Source organism: Dermochelys coriacea, chromosome 2 (genome assembly GCF_009764565.3).
Source record: "Dermochelys coriacea isolate rDerCor1 chromosome 2, rDerCor1.pri.v4, whole genome shotgun sequence".
In the NCBI taxonomy this organism is placed as follows: Eukaryota; Metazoa; Chordata; order Testudines; family Dermochelyidae; genus Dermochelys; species Dermochelys coriacea.
Window position 1 is genome coordinate 264,101,451 of NC_050069.1, and position 25,376 is coordinate 264,126,826.

The 25,376-nt window shown below is 42.1% G+C and overlaps 1 protein-coding gene across 1 annotated transcript in view; it reads right to left on the reverse strand.

The window, feature by feature from the left end:
- The window catches only part of LOC119850973 (meiosis-specific coiled-coil domain-containing protein MEIOC-like), a 40,759-nt gene extending 15,674 nt beyond the window's left edge, over positions 1-25,085 (reverse strand). The window contains 6 exon segments of the mRNA XM_043509760.1: positions 1,286-1,387; positions 7,698-7,864; positions 17,266-17,307; positions 17,309-17,343; positions 17,346-17,397; positions 24,784-25,085. Coding sequence (XP_043365695.1) covers positions 1,286-1,387; positions 7,698-7,864; positions 17,266-17,307; positions 17,309-17,343; positions 17,346-17,397; positions 24,784-24,927 — 542 coding nt within the window. The 5' untranslated portion in view covers positions 24,928-25,085.
- Between the last annotated feature and the right edge of the window lie 291 nt (positions 25,086-25,376).

The following is a 25,376-nucleotide window of genomic DNA, read 5'->3' on the forward strand; positions in this document are numbered from 1 at the left end:
TCTTTATAAAGGAAAGACACTCTAAAATTCACGACAGTAATAAAAGGGAATACCCTCCTTTGCTGGTGTATTCCCACAACTTTATGGACATTGTCTTTTGAATAAGCATCTCATCAGTATAGCACTCAAGTGCCATATTATTTTCTTCTGTTATATACAAATATTTTTTGCATTTGGAAAACAAAAATGGTAGAAATTTAACTTTCATCTTCCTACAATATAATTTGTATAAATTCCACTAGCAAACTTTATCACAGTTGTATAATTAAAAGTATTATTTGGTCAGGACCCAAAAGTATGCTAGATACCTTGCAGAACATAAATCTGGTCCCTGCTCCCAAATAGTTTACAGTCTAAAAAGACAAGACAGATGGATGATGTGGGAAGAGATACAACGCTAATGTTTTGCTTCTGATGTTATCCTTTCAAGTTTATTGAAGAAAAAAAATAGTGATTTGCAGGACTGGCTACTGTTCGGGTGGGGGGGAGGGTATTTTTTGTTTTCTTAGATATTATAGTTCATAAATCCTGGAAATATATAAACAATTCAAAGCATTCTGAAATGTATTTATATGTCTAGATATAAAAATCTTAGCATTTTGTATTGATTGATCAGTGCAGCTAAATCATTTTGAGTAACTGGCCTCCAACTGAAGAATTTTGCCATAGCATTTGGTAAGATTCCACTCAACTAAGACAAATGCGAAAGGTATTATAATGGGTTTTTTTTAATAGCCTTGTGTATATATTGTTAAAACCCCCACTATAAAACCTTCCACATTCGTCTTAGTTGAGTGAAAAAGGCTGCCTATGCTACAGCAAAATTCTTCAGTTGGAGGCCATTTACTCAAAATGATTTCGCTGCACTGATCAATCAGTTCAAAATCCTAAGATTTTTATATTATCTAGAAATACAAATATATTTCAGAATGTTCTGAATTATGAGCTACCTTTACCTTCAGATATATCCACAGTCATAATAATAAAGTTACTCTTAATAAAACTAAAATATCGAAATACATCCATTTCTCTTTCCAGTTGCCATCTGCTGGTAGAAGGATGAACAGAAGATTGCCTTTCTACTTTAGTTTATTCCAAGTAAATACTAGAAACAGATCTTTCCAATTTAACATGATGATAACTTATTTAAATATCTTAAAACTCAGTACTATGTCAGACCACACATAAGTTGTCTTGTCAAATGTCTACTGTTACGTAAAATATATAAAATTTACTTTAAAATGTAAGACATACACCACCATGCAAGTTTTCAGTATAAACTTACCAATCTGTAACAGGTTCTGGCTTGTTTGGCTCCTCTAGGATGCTCGACACTAACCCAAACATATCTGGGCCATTGCCAGAGTAAGACAGATTTATCTGTGCCCTGAAAAATAAAACCCAGATAAATATGATCCTGTCTTCAGGAGAAAAAACCACCAATAAAGAGAAAACACACAAAAGTTTACCTTCTGATTTCATTAGTAGTATCAGATTATAAATATAGGAGGGGGAGAAAAGGAAGCTTCCTCGCCCACCAAAAATTAATGCAATAATGTTCCTTACAGATGAGAAGCTAAGTATTATCTTCTATCATACCTTTAATGGTAAACAAATATTTGAGTAACTAGCATGTTTTAAAGCACCAGGATCATGGCCCCTTGTGCAGATCTCAGCCCTCATGCACAAAGCATTGTTTTTGGTTTCTAGAATGTTTACAGGGGAGTGGGAAGGAAAGAAGATGGATGGATGGGATGTTGTCATCTGTCTCCTTGTCACCTTTTCCTCCCTCTTCCCCAGAACAGCCTTCTGTGGAGATAAGAGTGTGTGGAAACTGAGCAGACATGAAGTGGGTTGCAACAATCCTGTGAAGAGTGGGAGGAACAACACCCAACATCCTCCAACCAGCTCCATGAAAATTACTACAAAAGGATACATAGGAATTGTGATACTGGATCAGACCTAAAGTCAATCTAATCCAGAATCCTGTCTCTGACAGTGGCCAGCACTAAATATAACAAGACGTAATAATCCTACTGTGTTCTGCGCCCCCGCACTCCCAACTTTAGGTCTGATTGTGATCTATAATAGTCAGAGATTGGTTTAATGTCTGTTCCACCAATTTTTAACCTAATTATAACTCTGGATATTCTTGATATCTGTGTTAAGTATCCAATCCTTTTTTTAATCTTGTTAAATTCTTGCCTCAACAACCTTCTGTGGTAGCGACTTCCACAGTTTAATTACACATTGTAGGAAATATTTGTTTTTATCAGTTCTGAATTTCCTACCTTTCAATTTAATTGAAGACCTTGTTTTTCTGTTAGAAAACTGGAAGAACTCAAGTTCCCCATCTACCTTCACTATTGAATGTATTATTTTATATACTTTTATCATGATCCCTTTTATTCATCTTCTTTCTAAGGTAAACAATCCCAGTCTTCTCAAGCTCTTTATATGAGATTTTTACAATGTCCTTGATCATTCTTGTCACCCTTCCTTGACCCCCCTCTAGGTCTGCTATATCCTTTTGGAGAAGAGGTGACCAGTGCTGCACACAGTATTCTACATGAAGCCAGACCAGTGATTTATATAGACATTATAATGTCCTTTGCATTGTTCACATCTTGGTTCTTACGCAATCCAATATAATTTGCTTTTTTGATCACAGCTGCACACTAAGCAGAGGTCTTCATTAAACCATGTACTCTGATGCCCACATCCTTTTCTTGATTCGATACTGTTAACTCAGAACATTGTAACACACGTAATTAGTTAAAATTTTACCTCCCATTTGCATTTCTTTCATTTATCAACACTGAATTTCATTTGTCATCATGTTGCCCGTTCACCTAGCTTGTTTAGGTCTCTCTAAAAGTTCCTCACAATCCTCTCTGGTTCTGACTAACCTAAGTAATTGTGCAATCTGCAAATTTTGCTACCTCACTGCTCATCCCCCTTTACAGGTCATTAATATATTAAACAAAAAGGAACCTAGTATGGAACCTTGAGGCATCATACTGTTTATATTTTGACATGGTGAAAATTGGCCACTTAATCCTAAACCTGGCCTACACCTAAAATTTAGGTCAATGTAGCTATGTTGCTTAGAAGTTTGAAAAAGTCACACTCCTGAAAAACATAATTAAGCTGACCTAAGCCCTAGTATAGACACCAACTAGGTGATAGGAAGAATTCTTCTGTCAACCTAGCTACCACCTCTCAAAGGTGTGGATTTAAAAAAAGAACCTTTCCATCACTATAGAAAGTATCTACACCACAGAAGCGCAGGTTCAGCTGTCATATTTGCAATGTAGACATAGCCCCTTGCTTCCCAGCTCCTCCTCAGATTTTGATCCGTAACAATACTTTGCCTCTCAGTCCATGACTACTTAGTTTCGTTATTGAGGGACCTGGTCAAAGGCTTTTTTGGTAGTCCAGATAAACATCAACTGGTTCTCCTTTATCCGCCACCTCACTGACATGTTCAAAGAATTATAAGACATTAATGAGACATTTTCCTTTGTAGAAACCATGCTGGTTAAACCCTATCATATCATGATCTTTCAGACATTTTGTTTTCTCTTTTAAATGATCATTTCAATAAATTTGCCAGGTACAGATGCAAAGCTTTGTGAACTATAATTTCAGTCACCCACAGACCCTTTTTAAAATATATGTACAAATTTGCTTCCCTCCACTCTTGTGGAACAGTGGCTAATTTAGATACCAGTCAAGCTAGCTTTGATACCTGGAAACATACTAGAACAAATTATTAAACAATCCCCCTGTAAGCACCTAGAGGATAACAGGGTTATAAGTAACAGCCTACATGGAGTTGTCAAGAATGAATCATGCCATATTAACCTAATTTCCATTTTTGATAGGGTTATTGGCCAAGAGGATAGGGGGAAGCTGTAGGTGAGAGATATCTTGATTTTATTAAGGCTTTTGACACAGTCCCACAGGACATTCTCATACCCAAACTAGGGAAATGATTAAATTACTATAAAGTGGGTAAAAAACTGGTTGAAAGACCGTACTCAAAGAGTAGTTATCAATGGTTCTGTGTCAAACTAAGGGATGTATCTAGTGCCTACAGAGGTTTGTCCTGGGTCTGCTGCTACTCAATATTTTCATTAATGACTTGGATAGTAGAATGAAGAGTATGCCTATAAAATCTGAAGATGCCACCAAGATGGGAGGGATTGCTAACACTTTGGAGGGAAGGATTAGAATTCAAAACACTGACAAATTGAAGAATTGGACTGGAATCAGAAAGATGAAATCCAATAAAGACAAGTGCAAATTACTATACTTGAGAATAAAAAAAAGAGCAATAACACCTACAAAATGGGGAATCACTGGCTATGCAGTAGTACAGCTGAAAAGGATCAGGGGGTTACAAAGGACCACAAATTGAATATGAGACAACAACATGATGCAGTTGCTAAAAAGGCTAATATTCTGGGGTAGTATAAAAGACATAGTAAGTAACTGTCCCACTCTACTCAGCATTGGTGAGGCCTCAGGTGGAGTACTGTCTCCAGGTTGGGACATCACGTTTTAAGAAACATGTGGACAAACTGGAGAAAGTCCAGAGAAGAGCAACAAAAACAATAAGAAGTTTTGAAAACCTGAATGAGGAAAGGTTAAAAAAACTGGGCATGTTTATTCTCAAGAAAAGAAGACTGACAGGAAGGTCCAATAACAGTCTTCAAATACATTGAGGACTGTTATAGAGAGGGTGGTGATCAACTGTTCTCCTTGTGTTGTAAGTGAGACACAAGAAGTAATTCTTCTACTCTACTCCCTGCTAATAATGGCCTCAACTGGAGTACTGTGTCCGGGTCTGCACACCACATGTCAGGAAAGATATGGACAAATTGGATAAAGTCTAGAAAAGAGCAAAGGTTTAGCAAACACGCATATGAGGGAAGATTGAAAAAAATGGGTTTAGTTTGAAGAAGAGAAGACTGAGGGGGACATAACCGTTTTCGAAAAAAGGTTGTTACAAGGAGGAGGGTGAAAAATTGTTCTTGTGAACCTCTGCGAATAGGACAAGAAGCAATGGGCTTAAATTGCAACAAGGGAGGTTTAGGTTGGACATTAGGAAAAACTTCCTGTCAGGGTGGTTAAGCATTGGAACAAATTGCCTAGAGAGGTTGTGGACTCTCCATTATTGGAGGTTTTTAAGAACAGGTTAGACAAACACCTGTCAGGAATGGTCTGTAATGTAGTCCTGCCTTTAGTGCAGGGGACTGGACTAGATGACCTATTGAGGTCCCTTTCAGTCCTACACTTCTGTCATTCTTCCCAATATTGTCACCAGTGAAGACTGATTTTAAAAAAAATCATTTAGCTTCTCAGCAATGCCTTTATCTTCCTTAATATCTCCTTAATCCAGTGAGTGACATCTGGAGTTCTTCACTCCCCACACAAGAAGACTCTTGGAAACACCTGAGGAACAAAGACTGAACTGGGGGAAGTGCTGGACCCAGGCTAAAGGGATTTCTAGCCTGTGAATAAAAGACCTGGGGATTCCAAGCTGTAAAGCAAGTGCTGCTTGCCCCTTAAGAATCTGCAGCTTGCTTGTATCATTTCTCTGGGTGAGAATCTACTAATTCATATCCAATCTATTTAGTATATTAAGGTTAGTTTGTGTTTTTTAATTATCTGCTAGGTAATCTGCTTTAATCTGTTTGCTAACACTTATAATCTATTTTTTGCAGTTAAACTTGTTTTTGTTTTAATCTAAACCGGTGAGCTGTGACTGGCGTGCTCGGGGAAAATCTCTGCTTGGTTACCACAAGTGTGCATTGTTCTCTTCACATTGAGGGAGAGGTGGACCGGGTGTTAAACCCATACACTGGCCAGATTTGACCACGGCAGGATGGTACTGCTCTGGTGTCCCAGGCTGGGAAGCTGGTGGTTAGAGAGCCTGCATGTAACTGCAGCTGGGCGTGTCCCTACCTGGGTGAAATGCTAGTGGAAGCGTGGGAGTGGGTCTGCAGCTTGACACAGCAGCACAGTGTGAGAGGGAGCCCAGGCTTGTGGGTACTTAGTGGGACCCCAGTTCCAGGTGGCACCCTGGGGGAAACCCATCACAGCACCTATTCTTTCTTAGGCTTCCTATTTCTGATGTAGTGAGTTATAAATACTAAAATGAGACATTTATATTGAAAATGCAGGTGATGTCATCATGGGTATCAAGTGCCAATAAATTACTGTGGTAGTTAGCATAAAACAACCCCAAAGTAAGAATGCATGCCATAGACAGCACCGGGAATAGAGATGGAAAGAGCACACGCCAGGGGGGAGGGGGGGAGGAGGAGAAGAGAGAGAGGTCTGCATTTATATAACTTCTCTAATTGTTAACAGCTGCCTATATATTTCTAAAGCTACCATAAAGATACACTAAATATTTCAACAGATGCACATATTTATCTTAAGATGACTAAGACAAATGTGAGATAGCATGAGTGTGCTCATTTAAATGTCCAATATATAAGGGGAAAGGAAATAGAACAGGGTAATAGGAATATGAAAGAAAATGGAAGTAGATAAAAGAAGGGGTAATACAGGGTCAGACTAGTCTAACAGCAGGCAGCTGCAGCAACAGTTTCATAAGCCTACTGAACGACTAGGGTAGGAAAGATTAGATGGGAAAAGTAGCCCAGGCCTAGGAGAGAGGGACCAGAGTGCAGATTGTGGCGTCCATTAAAAACTTTAATTTAATAGCTAACATGATTCCTGTCTATCGATACTTAATATAGGCTGCCCACCTTGATGGGAGAGAAAGTGGATCAAGTAAACCATGTTGAGATTGGAACATCCCATATTTCAGATCTCTTCTGCCACTAATAAAAAGTTGCTCAATGGCTATCGTACACCACTGGTTGAGCTAGTAAATTTTAGTTACAATTTAACAAAATCATCTAGCAGCGCTAAATCTGTGATGCAAGTAGTAAGTGAGGGCCCTCAGGGCTGCACAGGTATCTCTGGTGAGTTATGTAAACAGAGAGAGATAGAGACTAGTCTAGACAGACTAGACCAGTGGTTTTCAACCTTTACTGACTACTGTACCCCTTTCAGGAGTCTGATTTGCCTTGTTACCCCAAGTTTCACCTCACTTAAAAACTACTTGCTTACAAAATCAGACATAAAAATACAGAAGTGTCACCTCTGCGTACCCCTGGTTAAGACTATAAATCCCAGAAAGCTGGCGTATGCATGCTTACGATACGGGCGGTGGAGAAGTTCCACACACATATGTCCCCTAACCTTCATCCATTTGTACTGTTCAGTAACAAGAGGAAGAAACTGGTATTCATGGACCCCTGCTGTTACAGAAAACAGCTCCCTCTGTCACCAAAAAGAGTCATAATGACGTGATGTAACAAGGAAGCTTTTTCAAAAGGTAAATATTTGTCATTATACAAAGATCAAGATTTGTCTGATACTTGACTTTCCCATTATGTTCCCTAATAAGGAAATTTTATATCACATATTAAAAAAGTATAACCATGATTTCCATAGTTATTTGATAAATACTACTCAATGCAGGTAATTTATTGCCCATGAGTTTCTGTAGTTATCCCACAACTTCTTCCTTTCAATACTCCAACACTCCTACCCAATTAAACTTTCAGTCTACAGAAAACAGCAAACAGCATAAGATTATACTTATTTAATACCTTTTTTTTGCGCAGTCTTGTAAAGAAGTCGCTGTGTTGGTATCATCTCCACACACAGACCAATTACTATATAACCGGGATGATTCCAGAGGTGGTGGTGTACTTGTGATCCCTCCTAACAACGGGGAGAATAACTGAGTGTCCATTCTTTGTTTCTTGCCGTTTACCTGAATTGAAAAGAGAGTGAACAGGTTTAAAATGTGAGGAGTTTATGTAGATGAACAATAAAGGGCACCTCTTTTGAAAAAAAGGAAGTTTGTTTGTTTTTTAAAAGAGGTAATATTTTTTCTTTCTGAAAACTTTGTTTCTGCAAATCCATACCTATGATTTTTTACAAAAATCAGATGTGTTATTTAAATCAGATTTTTCTTTTTAAAAATAAACCTATTTAAAATTAAATTTGAAATTGTGACAACTTATGTTAAGGCCTAAACTTAGTATAATCTATCAAAATTAATTAACTAAATAATATTCAAGCAGCACATGTTTATGCTGAAATTTTAACAAAAGTCAAACCACTGAACTGGTGGAATTCACTGTGCTAAGCACCTGGAAGTGCATTTGTTGAAGTGTTAACAGATTTTGATAACAGAAGCCACTTACACAGCTGCAGAGAGAATATTTTCTTTATTTCAGTTTATTCAACTAGTTTGTTAAATGCACTTCATTGAAAGTTAAGAAATGGATTCAGAATTTAAAAAAAAAAAAAAAAGGCAGGAAAACTTGCTTTCCTTTTCCAGTCTATGCATAAAAACTAGGTGAGAAAGGATGAGAGCTATGGTTTCTAAAATCTAAAGGAAATGGTAACCAGAAACAATCAGTTCAATTAACTAACTACAGATAATACTTCCTTTGTTTATCAAATCAGGTTTAAATGCAGAATATATTTTGATAAACTTACTTTTTAAAAAGTATGCAGCACATTTAAGGTAGCTTTACTTAACCAAAAATAATTTTAAAATGCTGTTTGGGGTACTGTAATTCAACTCCAGTTTCCATCCTAATGCAGCTTGACACAAATCACAAGTAAAAATAAGCATGGGGCATGCCACAACTCTTCAGCTGGCTCAAGGATACTCTCATTGATTGGCATGGCCAAACAGACTTGAGAGACTGGATGCAGAATATCAAATAATTTGAGAGAACTTTCCTGAATGACTTTGAGGAGTACATCTAAGGTCTCCACCATCATTTTAAAGGAGGTCCTGACTTGCCTTGAAATTAGGCTGTGGAAGGAGCAAATGGTGCTATAGCCTTATTTGGTGACGAAAATAAACTAGCCAAAGGAATGCGTTGGTCCCTCATTGTCCTCCATGAGGTTCCTGTTCAACTTCCTGGACGAGCTCCGGTCAGGAGTTACCTTAGATGGTTCTTTAGGAAGAGGTGATCTATTCTCAGACATGAATCTAGATGAATAAGAAGCAGGAAAATGTTGAGGATTCCAAACTGACCTGCATTCCAAGACGGCATTCCATACAGGAAAGGCAGATAATGCCACAGGATGTAAGGTGCCTGAAACCTGTCAGAAGTATGGGATCTATGACAAGAAGGACTCCTTCTTAGGTCTCTTTCAGGAACCAGTCTAGGAGAATGAGGAGAAAATCTACAAGAAGCACTTCTATGGTCATAAAATGAAGATACAGACTAGCAGAACGCCATCCAGAATGGTACATACTATCTGAGGGGTTATAACAGACTGTGGAGATGGCTACTCTAGTTATTGAAAAATAGATATTGGTACCACAGATAACTGTCTCAGGGAGATTCTTTCATAATCAATACTTTTGGTTCCCATACCAGAAGGGACTTGAATCCAGTAGATATTAGAGAATATCAAAGACAGGAGATTCTGGTATTGGAGTGATCACTATGTTCCTAGAGGTTGTAAAGGCAGCCTGCATTGAGAGAGGAATCAGTACCAAGGTGGATTGAGCTCCGTGGTACCAGTGTGGATGTCTCAGTAAATTGGGATCTTTTTATGAAGGTGTGGTACTGAAGAATCTGTGGCAGACAGCACCAGTGGTATCAGTACTGAAGAAGTGGCATTGGTCACTGAGAACTGTCAACACAGTACCAAGAGGAAGAAGGCCTTCCCTAGTCCCTGAAGATTCACGGTGCTGATCAGATTTGGAAGGAATGAGCTTGGAGACATCAGAGCAATGATGTCTGGTGCCAAACACCATCTGAAGATCTCTGCTCCTTCCTATCTTGGGCAGGAGGAGTCAGACTGACTGACCCGAAGAGGACTGAAGAGAAGGCTCAGCATGTTTTTGAGAAGCATGAGGTCCTCTTAGAGCAATAGGCATGCTATCCAATACAAGTAGCATCGCTGGTAGCTAAAGCACTACCAGAAACCAGCTTTAAAACACCAGATTGATTTTGATGAGGGACTTCAAATTTGGGAAAACTCCTCACTGACCTTACCATCAGAAACATTTTTCAATGGGATCTATAGCTCCCTGCATGCACGTAGAAAAAGATTTGCAAACTGAACAGTTGTCCATAACATGTAGCTCCCCTAAACAAAACAAAACAAAAAAGACACTTAGTATATCCATCATTTGCAGGCACAGGTGATTCACAAGCAGTGCAGATTTTAAAGCCCAAAGACAGTGTCAGCCATCAGACTTGCACCTCAATACCGGGGGAGACTTGAACAAAAAATACATTTTGCCTTTTTTGTGGGGGCCAATGGGCACTAAATAAAAATGTATAGGCCACAAAGAACAGTAGTTAACTCACTAAGTAACTATTCTAAACAACCTAAGAAACTACAGGGAGGCAAAAGGACACGATGTAGCTCTGTCTTGCTGCCATTAGCAGCAAGAAGGAACTGAGTGGCAGCTGGGGCTGCTCCCACTCTTTATATCTTGGAGAGGCATGAGGGAGTACAGGATGCATGAGCAGCCCCAACGAATACAGCAGGATAAAAGATTCTGGGCTTGCACACATGGGGTACACACACCTACAGTGCGATTCAGCTGCTTTGAATTTCTCTATTAGATCCTCAAGAAACCAGAACACTAAAGCCCGGCTTGTTGCAAGACCTAGGCCTGAGTTTGATTTGGTGGTAACCACCATACCTTTTTCTTAGTAGGTCTCTCTTCCTCACTCTGACCCAATCAGATAGATGTAGCTTGGCAGAAAAGGCACTTAACCTGGTGGACCTGGACATTTTGATGTTATAGGGCACTTTAATAAAGAAAAAAAATGGTTACTAACTTTTCGTAATTGTTGTTCTTCGAGATGTATTGCTCATGTCCATTCCAGGCTAGGTATGTGCACGCTACATGCAGAGTTGCAGGAGATTTTTCCCTTAGTAGTATCCGTAGGGCCAGCTCTAGCACCCCCTGGAGCCTTGTGAACATGAACCGGTATAAGGGGCGCCATCGGCTCTGCACTCTCTCAGTTCCTTCTTGGAGGTAATGCCAACAGAGGGTAGGAGAGTGGGTCAGGGAATGGACATGAGCAACACATCTCGAAGAACAACTGTTATGAAAGATTAGGAACCATTTTTTCTTCTTCGAGTGCTTGCTCATGTCCAGTCCATACTAGGTGACTCACAAACAGTATTCCCGGAGGTGGGCTCCAAGTTCATTTATGTGCCGATTGCAACGCTGCTCTCCTGAAACTAGCATCGTCACGAGCCTGCTGGCTGATGACATAGTGGGATGCGAAGGTCTGAACTGATGACCACATTGCGGCCCTGTAGATATCCTGGATTGGTATCTGCGCGAGGAACGCTGCTGATGAAGACTGGGCTCTTGTAGAACGAGCTGTCATGATAGCCGGTGATGGAATGTTCACCAGCTCATAGCAAGCGGTTATCCAGGATAAGATTCTTTGGGATGACACCGGTAGACCTTTCATCCTGTTCACCACGGCCATGAAAAGCTGCGTAGACTTGCAGAAGGGCTTAGTTCTTTCAATATAGAAGGCCAAGGCCCATCTAACATTTAACATATGTAGTCGACATTCCACAGCGGTGCTGTGAAGCTTCGGAAATAAAACAGGCAGAAAAATGTCCTGGTTGTTACGAACTGCAACACCATCTTTGGAAGGAAGGCCAGGTGGGGGCACAGCTAGACCTTGTCTTTGAAGAACATTGTATATGGGGGTTCTGAAGTCAAAGCTTTGATTTCAGAGACCTTTCTGGCCAAGGTAATCACCACTAGGAAGGCAACCTTCTACAAGAGGAGTAGGAAAAAACAAGAAGCTAACAGCTCAAAGGGGAGACCTGTGAGCCTTGAGCAGGCCAGGTTTAAGTCCCAGGGGGGAATCAGGGCACAAACCTGTAGGTAGACCTTTCTAAGCCCTTGAGGAACCTGATCATCATCTCATGGGAGAAGATTGATCTGCCCTGGACCAGAGGATGGAAAGCTGAGATGGCTGCCAAGTGAACGTTGATTGAAGACAGTCAGACTCTGGTGCTTCCGGTGGATCAAATAGTCCAAGATGAACTGCAGCAAGGGTTGAGATGAAGAAAGATTCCACTCACAGGCCCACAAGTGAAACGTTTCCCTTCAGTCAAGTAGGTAGCCCTGCTGGAGTGTTTCCTACTACCTAGCAAGACTTTCTGGACCTGCTTCGAGCAGGCCCGCTCCTCAGAATTTAGCTACACAGAAGGCATATCATCAGGTGTAAGGAGGTGAGGTTTGCATGAAGCAACTGGTCTTGCCCCTGTGAAATCAAGTCCAGATGTCATGGGAGTTCTAACAGAGTTGCCACCAAGAGGTCGAGAAGTGTGCTGAACCAATGCTGGCGTGGCTACGCCAGAGCTATCAAGATAACCTTCGCCTTGTCCCTCTTTTAGGAGGACCTTGTGAACCCCAAGGGGATCGGTGAAAAGGCAAACAGCAGCCTGCCTGCCCACGAGAGCAGGAAGGAGGCTGACAGAGAGCCTTCACTGAGCCTGTGCACCAAGCAGAACCTGAGGCATTTCCTGTTCTGTCTGATGGCAAACAGGTCCACCTGGAGAGTCCCCCACTTCTTGAAGATAGCATTGACTACCTCTGGGTGAAGGGACCACTCGGGATGAAAGGAAAAAGACCCGCTGAGTTGATCGGCCAACGCATTCCGTTCTCTGGGAGGGTGTTCCGCTTTGAGGCCGACGGCGTGGTTCACGTAGAAGTCCCACAGACAGAGGGCCTCCTGACACAGGCCTGAGGAGCAAGTTTCCCCCTTGCCTGTTGACATAAAATAATCAAGGCCGTGTTGTCCAGAGACCTGCACAACCTTGCTGGACAGCTGGGGAAAAAACACCTAGCAGGCCAAATGTATTGCCCTGAGTTTAGCTCTTCCTGGGACCAGAGCCCTTGGATCCTGAGCCAGGGTGGGCTCCCCACCCCAGTTCTGATGTGTCCATAACCAAGGTGTCTGATGGATACGGGCCAGCAAAGGGCACCCATTTTATAACCGAATGCGAGTCTACCCACTAAGTCAGAGATGCTAAGGCAGTTGATGGGATTGTGAGAACTGAGTCCAAGTGGTGTCTGCCCAGGGAGTAGATCAATGCCAGCCACATCGTAGGGTGTAACTCAAATATTGCACCACGTAAATACACACTGCCATGTTGACCTAGCAGCCTGAGGCATACCCGGGTACTCAAAGTGGATGAGCTGTGATGCAGGCGATAGATCTAACATAGTTTGGAACGGGCTTCTGGTAGAAAGGCCCTGGCCTGGGTAGAGTGAGCACTGCCCATAAGCTCTATTATTTGCACTGGGACTAGCATTGATTTCTGTTTGCTTACTAACAGGCCCAACAGGTGGCTGTACTATGCCAACGCTGTGCTAACCTGCGCTTGCAAATGGCCTTTGATCAGCCATCATCAAGGTATGGGTAGATTCATACACCCTGACGTCCCAGGTAAGTTGCACCATCGCCATATACTTTGTAAGGTCTGTGGGACAGCTGACAGGCCAAAGGGGAATGCAGTGAACTGGTAGTGGCATTGGCCCACCACAAACTGAAGGAATCTTCTGTGTCCATGGAAGATGGAAATGTGGAAATAAGCATCCTTGAGATCAAGGGCGACATACCACTCTCCCAGATCCAGAGAGAGAATGATGGAAGCCAGGGAGACCACGTGGAACCTCAGTTCTTGAGATATTGTCGAGGCACACAGGTCCAGGATAGGATGCAGGCCCCCCTTGGCCTTCGGGATTAGGAAACATCAGGAGTACAACCCCTTCCCTCTCAAGTCTCGAGGAACTTCCTCTACTGTTATGTACTGTAGCATGTTATGTGAGACCATGCATACAGAAGGGAAACAGGAGGTCCAAAAAACAAAAGGGGGGGGATGGATCCTGACTCAGGTCTGTTATGCTGTCCTCAAGCATACCCTCAAAAGGCCTGCCTGGACTCACTGGGTATCCACTTGAGCCCTTCTGGGAGGCTGAGGTAGAAGGTAGAGCCTGGTGACGCCTGTAGCCCTTCCCTTTCTTCTTACAGGAATCATGTCTGGGAGGCCCCGAGAATCTGGGAGGCTGCTGAGGCTGGAAATGCTTCCGGGAGGCTGGGGGTGGGTACAGGCGCAGGGAGCGAAGTGTAGCCCTTGAATCTTTGAGACCATGCAGTTTGGAGTCCATCTGTTCAGAGAACAGAGTGGTGCCCTTGAAGGGGAGGTCCTGGACCAACTGCAGCACCTCATGTGAGAGGCCCGATAACTGGAGCCACAAAGTGTCTCATTGTGACCGCATACGCCATTGTTCTGGCCGCCGAGTTGGCCACATCCAGAGCTGCCTGTAAGGAGGCTCTGGCAACAGTCTTGCCCTCCTCCAGGATGGCCATGAACTCGTGCCTTGACTCCTGCTGCAGAGAGTCTCTGAACTTGGCTATCGAGTCCCACAAGTTAAAATCATACCCCCCAAGCAACGCCTGCTGATTAAAGATATGAAGCTGGAGGCTGCCCATGGAATAAACCTTTCTCCCAAAAAGATCCAGTCTCTTGGCCTCCTTATTCTCTGAGGTGGCACTGGGCTTCCCCTGCCTGTCCCTGTCATTTGCGGTGACACCACCAGGGATCCCAGGGGGGATGCGAATACAAGTACTCGAAACCTGTGGCCAGTATATAGTACTTCTTTTCTACCCATTCTGAGGTACGGGGCAGAGAGAAAGGGTCTGCCATAGAGCCGTGACTGGTCCCACAACCCCCTCATTGACCGGGAGGGCCACTCTGGAGGGAGCTGCTGCAGCCAAGATATCTATCAGGCTGTGAGTGGACTCCTTCAGCTCCTCTATCTCCAAGTTTGTGGTGACCCTATCAGGAGCTTCTGATGTATCCTGAAATCATCTGGTGGGAGCAGGTTAAATAATCCTACTATCACCTCCAGTGGGGTCACTTCCGTGACCTCGGATCCAGGGTCGATGCCGGAGGACAAAGTAGTGGCTCGCCTCTCAAATGCGACTGAGTACGACCACTGGGAAGGGGGCCCCGGTACCAGGGGAAACCCCCATGGGTTCCAATACTATCACTGCATGAGCCAGTGTCCCGGTGGCCAGGCGGCTGCTACGGGTCCAGTACCGAAGTCTGGTGTGGACGACAGGTACCGGTACTTCTTTTGGCGGAGCGAAGGACTCCTCATCAGAGTCTGAGGTGGACTCTTTTCCCAGAGACCATGGTGGAGGGGGGAAGGGCCATGCCCGGTTCCACCTCCAGGTAGTGCCGGGGAAAGCAGTGACCAATGCCAGGTCAGGGACCCTTGTGGGGGGGGCCATGCAGAAATTCCCCCTGGAAGGTGCTGCTATTGTCGGTGCCAAAAAGGAGCTCTCCACGCTTTGCACCCTTCTGTCCCCGATGGCCCTGACAGGCATGGGACCTTGGCGGGGGGGGGAGGGGGTGGCATCAGGAGGGACAACAACTCCTTTGCAGCCCGGAAGACCTGTGGAGTCGAGCAGGCCTGCAGGCATGAGGTACCACGACCACTCCCAGGAGCGGAAGGTGGGTCCCGAACTGGGCTCGACGCAGCTCTGGGGAGGAAATGTGGCCTGGCACAGATCTCACTATGTCCGCTGCTTCCCCTCCTGTCTCTCTTTGGTGCCGGGGAGCGCCCTCTTTCAAAGCTTTGTTTCTTGTGCTTCTTCCTTGGCACCGGGATGGAGAACGGTGCCAAAACAGCCCAGTGCTGGTGGTGCACTTCGCACACACAGGCCGAAGTACTCAGCACTGATTCGGAGCGGGACGGCTCTGAGGCCAGTCTGAGGGCTGCCTCCATTAGCAGAGCCTTCAGGCGGACTATATCCGTTTTTCAAGCCCTGGTCTGAAGCCCCTGCAGATTCCATACTTCTCCTTAACGTGAGCTTCCCCAAGGCACTTCAGATAGCATATGTGGTCGCTCACCAGCATAGGCTTGGCAACGGATGAGCATGGCTTGAAGCCTAGAGACTGGGGCATGCCAGTCGCTGGGAAAATGTCCCTCAGACTGGAATAACTATCTGAACTACATATATACACACCACACACTAAGACTTGTAACTAAACTTACTAACTACAAAACTTATATACACCAGATCTGACTCCAAATCACTGTTAGGAAAGCCTTGCTTAGCAAGAAGGCGTTCCAGCCAACTGGCACTGTTGATAAGAAGGAACTGAGAGGGTGAGGAATCGGCGATGCCCGTTATACTGGTGCACGTGCACAGGGATCCAGGGGGCGCTAGAGCCAGCCCTACGGATACCACTAAGGGGAAAATGCATCCAATCCCTAGCCCCATTCACTTTAGTGGGCCATGATTTCACCCAGTCTCTCTTTTCAGCTAGCAGGGGGTACAAACCTCTCCTTCCTCAAAAAACAAGCTCTTTATTGTATCCAATTGGTAAAGGAAATGTAACAACAATGTACTCTGGTGGAATACCTTCTCTCTCAACGCACACCATGACAAACATTCAGCTCAATTTTAATAAGCTGTAAATACTGGGACATAACAATAAGAATTCTGTCCTCGACATCATAATCAGGCCATGCACTGTTTGAGAGTCAATTTGCTCTTAACCATTAAGAGGCCACATCCTACTCAGATGTCGAATCACGCTGAAGACTAAGAAATCCTTCTGTTTCAGACCAATAGCAGCTGCTAGCACCTGCTAGGACTCCCACCCCTTCTGTTGATGCCCATCTTTCCTTAGCCTTTATAACCTGATTTGCCATCAAGGATGCATAGTGTCTATTGTAGTGATGATCTTTTTTATGTGGCTAACAGTTAATTTTTCAGTCCACTCCAAACTAATTCATTTCATATTGCCACTGAGCACTTATCAAGTGGTAACAACTTCTTGCGACTATTTTTCAGAATATTTTGCCAAAGAAGCTCATGAGATTATCATCACTAGAGTCACGTGAGGCCAGACTAGACATGGAATTGTTGATTGCTGGAGAAATCTAGGATTACTCTTCTGTATAGTGATGCAAATGGAGACACTAGAGAGATCTTTTCCACCTCTAGCATATAAGAAACCTAAAGACATGCCATATAGGGTTAATGTATACATTTCAGTCTGAAAAAAACCAAACGAACAGTAAGAAAACTCCATTTCTATTCATCCAAGCAAGCAATTACTTGGACTCACCCGTGGCTCGTAATGACTGAGAGTGGTACTTTGTTTGACCATTGTCCTCGCTGTCAGAATACAAATTCTCTTTTCCAAGTTCGTTGCATTGCCGAATAAGCAGAAATTCAGAATCTTAAGCACTGGTGTAGCCTATTTAAAGATAATTAAACTTGAAAGCAAGGGTTAGCAATTTAACCAGAAACATCAGCATTTTAAGAAAAAAATAGTATGTATTATTCAGAAGGCCAAAAAATGAAACATTAAAGATGATTAACTGTTATTAGTTGAGTAATAAGGTTCAGCCAAATGACAGTACTATATTCCAATCCAAGGCTTGAAAAAATCCACTCGTCCAGCACAAATGGAAAATTTCCTTGACAATTGCCATAAACTTCCAGCAGAATTTACAATTCATTAAAAGAAAAGGATACTTCCAAATGGAAATAGAAGTTAGTAAGACAGCTCCACACTGGTTTAAGTTTAAAGGCAGATACTCCCAGCAAGATGCAGAAGAGTAAAAATTGACTAGGTCTGTCAGTTTTCACCTACATGGTGTCAATGAGTTCCATGTCATTCACCAACAAACAGCAAGTGGGTAAACTGAAGTCTAATTTCAAAAGGATGAACTTAGTGATATTAGACTTCCAAGTGCTTTGCATAATGACAGGTTTCAGAGTTTCAGAGTAGCAGCCGTGTTAGTCTGTATTTCGCAAAAGAAAAGGAGGACTTGTGGCACATTAGAGACTAACAAATTTATTTGAGCATAAGCTTTTGTGAGCTACAGCTCATTTCATCGGATGCATTTGGTGGAAAATACAGAGGGGAGATTGATATACACACACAGAGAACATGAAACAATGGGTTTATCATACACACTGTAAGGAGAGTGATCACTTAAGATAAGCCCCTCACCAGCGCAGGGGGGAAAAGGAGGAAACCTTCATGGTGACAAGCAAGGTAGGCTATTTTTCAGCAGTTAACAAGAATATCTGAGGAACAGGGGGGGATGGGGTGGAGGGGGAAAAATAACATGGGAAATAGTTTTACTTTGTACAATGACTCCTCCATTCCCAGTCTCTATTCAAGCCTCAGTCATTGTATCCAGTTTGAAAATTAATTCCAATTCAGCAGTCTCTGTTGGAGTCTGTTTTTGAAGCTTTTTTGTTGAAGGATAGCCACTTTCAGGTCTGTAATCGAGTGACAGAGAGATTGAAGTGTTCTCCAACTGTTTTGAATGTTATAATTCTTGACTGTCTGATTTGTGTCCCTTCATCTTTTACGTAGAGGACTGTCCAGTTTGACCAATGTACATGGCAGAGGGGCATTGCTGGCACATGATGGCATATATCACATTGGTAGATGCGCAGGTGAACTAGCCTCTGATAGTGTGGCTGATGTGATTAGGCCCTATGATGGCGTCCCCTGAATAGATATGTGGACAGAGTTGGCAATGGGCTTTGTTGCAAGGATAGGTTCCTGGGTTAGTGGTTCTGTTGTGTGGTGGCTGGTGAGTATTTGCTTCAGACTGGGGGGCTGTCTGTAAGCAAGGACTGGCCTGTCTCCCAACATCTGTGAGAGTGATGGGTCGTCCTTCAGGATAGGTTGTAGATCCTTGATGATGCGTTGGAGAGAAGTTTCTTCTCTCCACACTTTTCTTACACTTTTCTTACATACATATCATTAAGAGAATAAATAATTATTTTACAATCAATTGTTTTCTTTTGACTATTTTATTCTATTTTAGTTCATTTCAATTCCTCTGTTGATTGGTATTTTCGATATACCCAAAACAAAGAATTTACTGAAGCATTCTCTCCATTAAACTGCCTCCCACAGTCCCCAGCGTGGGCAGACAAGTTGCTCCACAACACCCTGTAAATGGGAACACAGAGCCATGTAGTAAGTTGTGGTGTCAGCAGTCTTGAGATATGCTCCCAGATAGTTATATTGCCTGTCAGGGCCAGATACAGCACAAGTGTGGACATAAGGAGCGACAGCACAATAGGTGTGGATGCATTCTCATGGGTTAGGTTACCAATGGTTAATTAAACTGTGATTGCTTACCCTATGGTATGCAGCAGTGAAGACAAGGCCTTACTGATCTGTTAAATAACATGTATAGGATCAATATGGCTCAGCTATTAGCACATTCGTCTGTGTGTAGAAATAGACTTACTGAAAAAGACCCAACCGTTCATCTAATATATCATAACACTTATCACATTGTATTATACTGGATATTTCACAGGAATACAAAAGAAACAATACTGCATCTGACCAGGTATGCAATTATGAAGTGGGGAGGGGTAAGCATTCTATTGCAAGCAGTTTATGTCCTAGAACAGGAGGCAACAGGGGAGCATTTCAAATCACTGGGTGATACTCCACGATGCCACATATGTAGGTAGGTGTCCAAGTAAAAGTTAAAGTCTATGACAGCTGTTTGAAAAGATTATGGAACCACCTTTGTGTCCCAGCCAACATTCTCTCTCTCAGTAGAATAGATTTTCAATGTCCATGGCTTTCTCTGAGCTGTTGCTGAGCACTTAATGGCCAATATGCATGTATACTCATTGCACTAGTAGTAAATAATTCACTGTTTGAAATGCATTTTGGGATATCTTAAGTATAGAAGATGCTTCCATTATAGCTTTGACAGAAGTAAATGCTTTAGTTACAGGAAAAATGACAGCTTGCATTTTGTTTGACTAATTTTTAAAAATTCATGTTTCTCACAAAGCACCTTTAATAGTATCCCCTGAATTATTTTACATTTTTTTTTAATTTTGTTTATCTTTTTCATCTGCTATTGTTTAGCAGGATTTCTCCCATCCCCATCCTCTTCTGCTACTGGTTCTGGTTCTTCAGTAGCAGCAACATTGAGGCAAAGTCTCTTAACTTAAAAAAAATTCTTGGATTTAAAGTCATACCAGGAAATGAGAGACAAACTTCCTCCTTTTGCTCTCTGCCCAAATACATCTGGTCTCCAGTCACATGGAGAGGATAGGGGCCTCCTCCACCCCTATAGCTAAGTGCCTCTTCTGATCTCAACTGAAGGGTTGGGGGGTGTATGTCTCAGCTAGTACCAGGTGCTCTCTAGACCCTTAACAGGGTTTGAGAGTAATGAATGCCCCACCAACACTTGTTCATCCCCATCTGACCCCGTATAGAAAAAATATTCACTAACTCCAAGACTCCAATTGCTTCCTCAGTCAGTACATGGGTCAAGGGAGGGAAGAATCCATCAGTACCCCACCCCAGGTTTTAAGTCACTCCCAAGTTCTATGCAAGGATCCAGGCAAGTACTCTCTATCCCCGCTACCTAAGGCATTACCCATAACTATAATAGATATAAAATTTAGTATCCTTTTAAGGATAGACAGTATCCTTTTAAGGTTGCTAAATGATTTTTATTATACCAGTTTCCCCTACCTAAGGCACAAAAAGACTCTTTTTGGGATGAAAGCAATCCATGCTTTGGCTCAGCCAAAAGGTGAATGTTTTTGTGGAAATTCATTGGGCTATTTTTGAGTTACCTGAGGTATATACGTGTGGGGAAGGCCGGAAAAAAACAATTTCCCATTATCTTCTTGCATGCTTTAAAAAAAACACCACCAAAATTCTGAAACCTCAAATTTAGCCAATAAATTATCCTCATTGAGGAATGGGAATTTGTCTAACAATAAAAAAAGGAGGACTTGTGGCACCTTAGAGACTAACAAATTTATTTGAGCACAAGCTTTTGTGAGCTACATGCATCCGATGATGTGAGCTGTAGCTCATGAAAGCTTATGCTTAAATAAATTTCTTTGTATCCGCAAAAAGAAAAGGAGTCCTTGTGGCACCTTAGAGACTAACAAATTTATTTGAGTGTAAGCTTTCGTGAGCTACAGCTCACTTCATCGGATGCATGTAGCTCACAAAAGCTTATGCTCAAATAAATGTGTTAGTCTCTAAGGTGCCACAAGTCCTCCTTTTTCTTTTTGCGGATACAGACTAACATGGTTGCTACTCTGAAACCTGTCTAACAATGTAATTTTCAAATAGTCACTATATTAAGATTTGAAGGAGCTTTAGCATGCACACAGATATATGTTTTATTATGCCTTTCTAGTCAGATGCAATGTGTATGTGGGTGCTACTACAGAGAAGTGTAGAAATTTCACTAGTTCGGGGGCTCTGCACCTCAGACTATACCTAGGCCTCCAGAGAATAGGCAATTTGAAATAAATGCTTTGAGGTGACATGAGAAAGCATGGTAAGAGGAGTGGCAACCTATCTGAAGTCCAGGAGAGAAGGCCAAATTCTACAATTCAGGTGATGTGGAAAAGGCACTGAAAAGTCTGGGGAACTCTATTCCTTCTCAGACCACCTACTTTGAATCTTCTTCACTCTGGAGGCTCATGTGCATTCTGGGTTGCAAAGCCAAGGAGCATAAAAAATTTGAAAAAATGACTGGAGAACATAGGTCTCCAATCCACACCCTGGCTAACACCAAACCGGTACCTTTGAAATACGCACTACTATAGTTATTTTCCTAATAAAGATTAAAAAATTAAATACAGAAACATTAATGCAACTTTAAGGTTGCAGGTTCAAAACTCGGACAGCAAGAAATGCAAATGTTAAAGCTCTCTTGGCAACATTAATGTATGTGCAATGTGAACAAATAAATGTGGTCATAAGAACCTTAATTTTGTCATTTCTGTCTGTCAAATTCAGTTTACAGCCTTATTACTTAAAATACAGTAAAATTAAGCTAAATTCAAATGAAAATAGGTTACAGATAAGGGCCTTGTTTCCACACCAATTTTTTCCAATCTTTTGGAATCAGACATGCTCCCAAATACCTTTAAGAAAAAGAATCAATCTACAAAGTACACCTGTTGCCTGATGCCACAAAATTTCTGTACACAGAAGTACCATTGATATAAATAGCTGTTCAAGGTGCAAAGAGTTTGGAGGATCTTGCCCCTGCTTTCAAGTTTTGGAAGCCAGTCTTTGTATAATGAGTTATAAATTATTTCATAATAGTATTAAAGGGACCCAAAGTGCAGAACAATCTTACTGACAAAGACTATTTTACTATAGTTCAGGACTTTATAGCTCTGCTCTCCGATTATTAAAACATAACAAGTATTCCTTACTTTCAAAAATTCTTCATGAAGCATTCATATAAAGTTGTCAAGTATTAGAATAGTCTGCAAAATTCAATTTAAAAGAATTTTTTCCAAAAGACTCTGACTCAAATTAGGTGTCTATTCAAGAATATTTCATTTAAGGGAGGGAAAGGAGAACAGACAACTTTTATTGGCCCTATCAATAGGCAAACTATCAAATTCGTAAGATTCGTAAGTGGCCCAACCACTAATAAAGCATTTAATAATAAGTCATTCATTGCAGGTTCTACTGAGAGGTAATGAAACTTGATACTAGCTAACGACACTTCCTTCACCTTTTAATTCATACCTCTGTCACAATCCATTATCTTCTGGTAGAGCAGGGAAACAGGAGGGACTATCAATTCTGACCCACTAAAATGTCAACAAAACCAAGTCAGTTTAAGCGGGTTTCAATATTTTTATAAATCATGTATTACAGATCATAACATAACCCTTTCAAAAATATTTTTTAAAAAGGGATACAGTATAAAATCAACAAACCTGCCATTTAAAAAAATGAAAGTAAAAGTGAAGTTACCAAATATTGTTCCAAAAGTTTTATTCAAAACAAAAAAGATGATTTGGGCACTATTTAATACCTACTAAAATTCCATTTTTTGTCCTTCAAAATGTATTCTCACTTTTAAATAGACTAACAGACGCTTATAAAAATATTCCTAACACAGTAAGAAATTGACTGGCATTGAATGTCTCAAAAGGAGCTGAAAGCAACAAGCCAATGTTTGGTTTCAGAGTAGCAGCCGTGTTAGTCTGTATTCGCAAAAAGAAAAGGAGTACTTGTGGCACCTTAGAGACTAACAAATTTATTAGAGCATAAGCTTTCGTGAGCTACAGCTCACTTCATCGGATGCATTTGGTGGAAAAAACAGAGGAGAGATTTATATACACACACACAGAGAACATGAAACAATGGGTTTATCATACACACTGTAAGGAGAGTGATCACTTAAGATAAGCCATCACCCACAGCAGGGGGGGGGAAGGAGGAAAACCTTTCATGGTGACAAGCAGGTAGGCTAATTCCAGCAGTTAACAAGAATATCAGAGGAACAGTGGGGGGTGGGGTGGGGGGGGAGAAATACCATGGGGAAATAGTTTTACTTTGTGTAATGACTCATCCATTCCCAGTCTCTATTCAAGCCTAAGTTAATTGTATCCAGTTTGCAAATTAATTCCAATCAGCAGTCTCTCGTTGGAGTCTGTTTTTGAAGCTTTTTTGTTGAAGTATAGCCACTCTTAGGTCTGTGATCGAGTGACCAGAGAGATTGAAGTGCTCTCCAACTGGTTTTTGAATGTTATAATTCTTGACGTCTGATTTGTGTCCATTCTTTCTTTTACGTAGAGACTGTCCAGTTTGGCCAATGTACATGGCAGAGGATAAACCCATTGTTTCATGTTCTCTGTGTGTGTATATAAATCTCTCCTCTGTTTTTTCCACCAAATGCATCCGATGAAGTGAGCTGTAGCTCACGAAAGCTTATGCTCTAATAAATTTGTTAGTCTCTAAGGTGCCACAAGTACTCCTTTTCTTTAAGCCAATGTTTGTTATCAAGTAAGAGAACTCTCCCCACACCTATGCCAAGATTTAAATGTACTAGGTAGCTCATTTTTACATTCATATAAGTATTTATTTCTTATTTATATTAGCCTACGGTGATTAGATTCAGAAACTGCTTCCTTCTGTCAGTAATTTTTGAAATTCCTACAGAAGGGAAACCCAGACAAAGGTCTCAAAAATATCAGATTGAGGTAAACATTTTATCATGCTATTTAACATTACAAGCCACAAAATACAGAAATGAAAGGAAAAATTATCTGGCTGGAAAGTTACTAAACTGTTCGGTGTTCATTTGATTAGAGTGAAGGGGTGATAGATGGTGATCCCTTGCTGTCCTCCCTACTAATAAATTTGTCTTTTTCCCCTAGTAGAAGGCTCCTTTTGAGCGACCAATAACATACAACTGCGGTTTGGAGTCTTGGGCTTTTGTGATAAGTGTCAACAATAGCAATTTCCGAGGTGATTTATAAAGGTTGGGCACAGCCAGGCAACTAGGTTATCACAGCTTCTTCTAAGCACGCCACCAATCTAGCTCCTTTAGAAAATATTATTCTGAAAAAATGCTTTGTTGGACTGTATTTTCCACTCATTACAACAGCAATATTCATACAGCCTCCAAACATCGCCCCTGATCTAGACAATGCGCGTACAACTGAATTCCAGGTGCGAGAATCAACTTCCACCGAAACAAAAACCTGCACAAACGTTACCACCAGCCGGTCCCCGAGTGCGTTCCTCCCACCGACACAAGCCACTGAGGAAGCAAAAGCAGCAGAGGTGTTCAAACATACCAACCAGACGCACTGCAGCACCAGCTGATCCCTGGGCCATGAAGTCTAGTGGCGTAGTCTTGTACCTTGCTGAACCTCGTCCACCCCCCCTAAACACCACGGCCATGGGACACACGCGCACACTACACACCTCCGTTACTCCTTGCATATAGAAACTGTTGCCAGGCTATAGCCAGCGTCTCTTCTCCACCCACTGAAGCAGCACAATACACACACAGGGGAGAGAGGCAGGCAGGGCTTGCTCTGCGCGCCGCAAAAAGCCCCAGTATGAATTCAGAAGGCAAACTAGCAGCATTAGCATTAAGCACTCACTCCTCACGGCTTGCCCTAGACAGAGTCGCCGCTAACCTGCGCCTACTAAGAGAAACACGGCGAACTGCCTGCACTTGGATGCCACCCACCCCACGGCCCCTTCAAACACTTTCCCCGTTTAAATGCATCTGCTGCAGCAACAGCAATCCCCTCTTCTGCACAAGGATTTCAGGTTGCCCAAGGCCCTGCTACAGGAGTAAAAAACGAACAAACCGAGCTTACATTTTCGTTCCTCTTGCTATACAACCATTCTCAGCCCTGTCATGTGTGATGTCACTGTAGCAC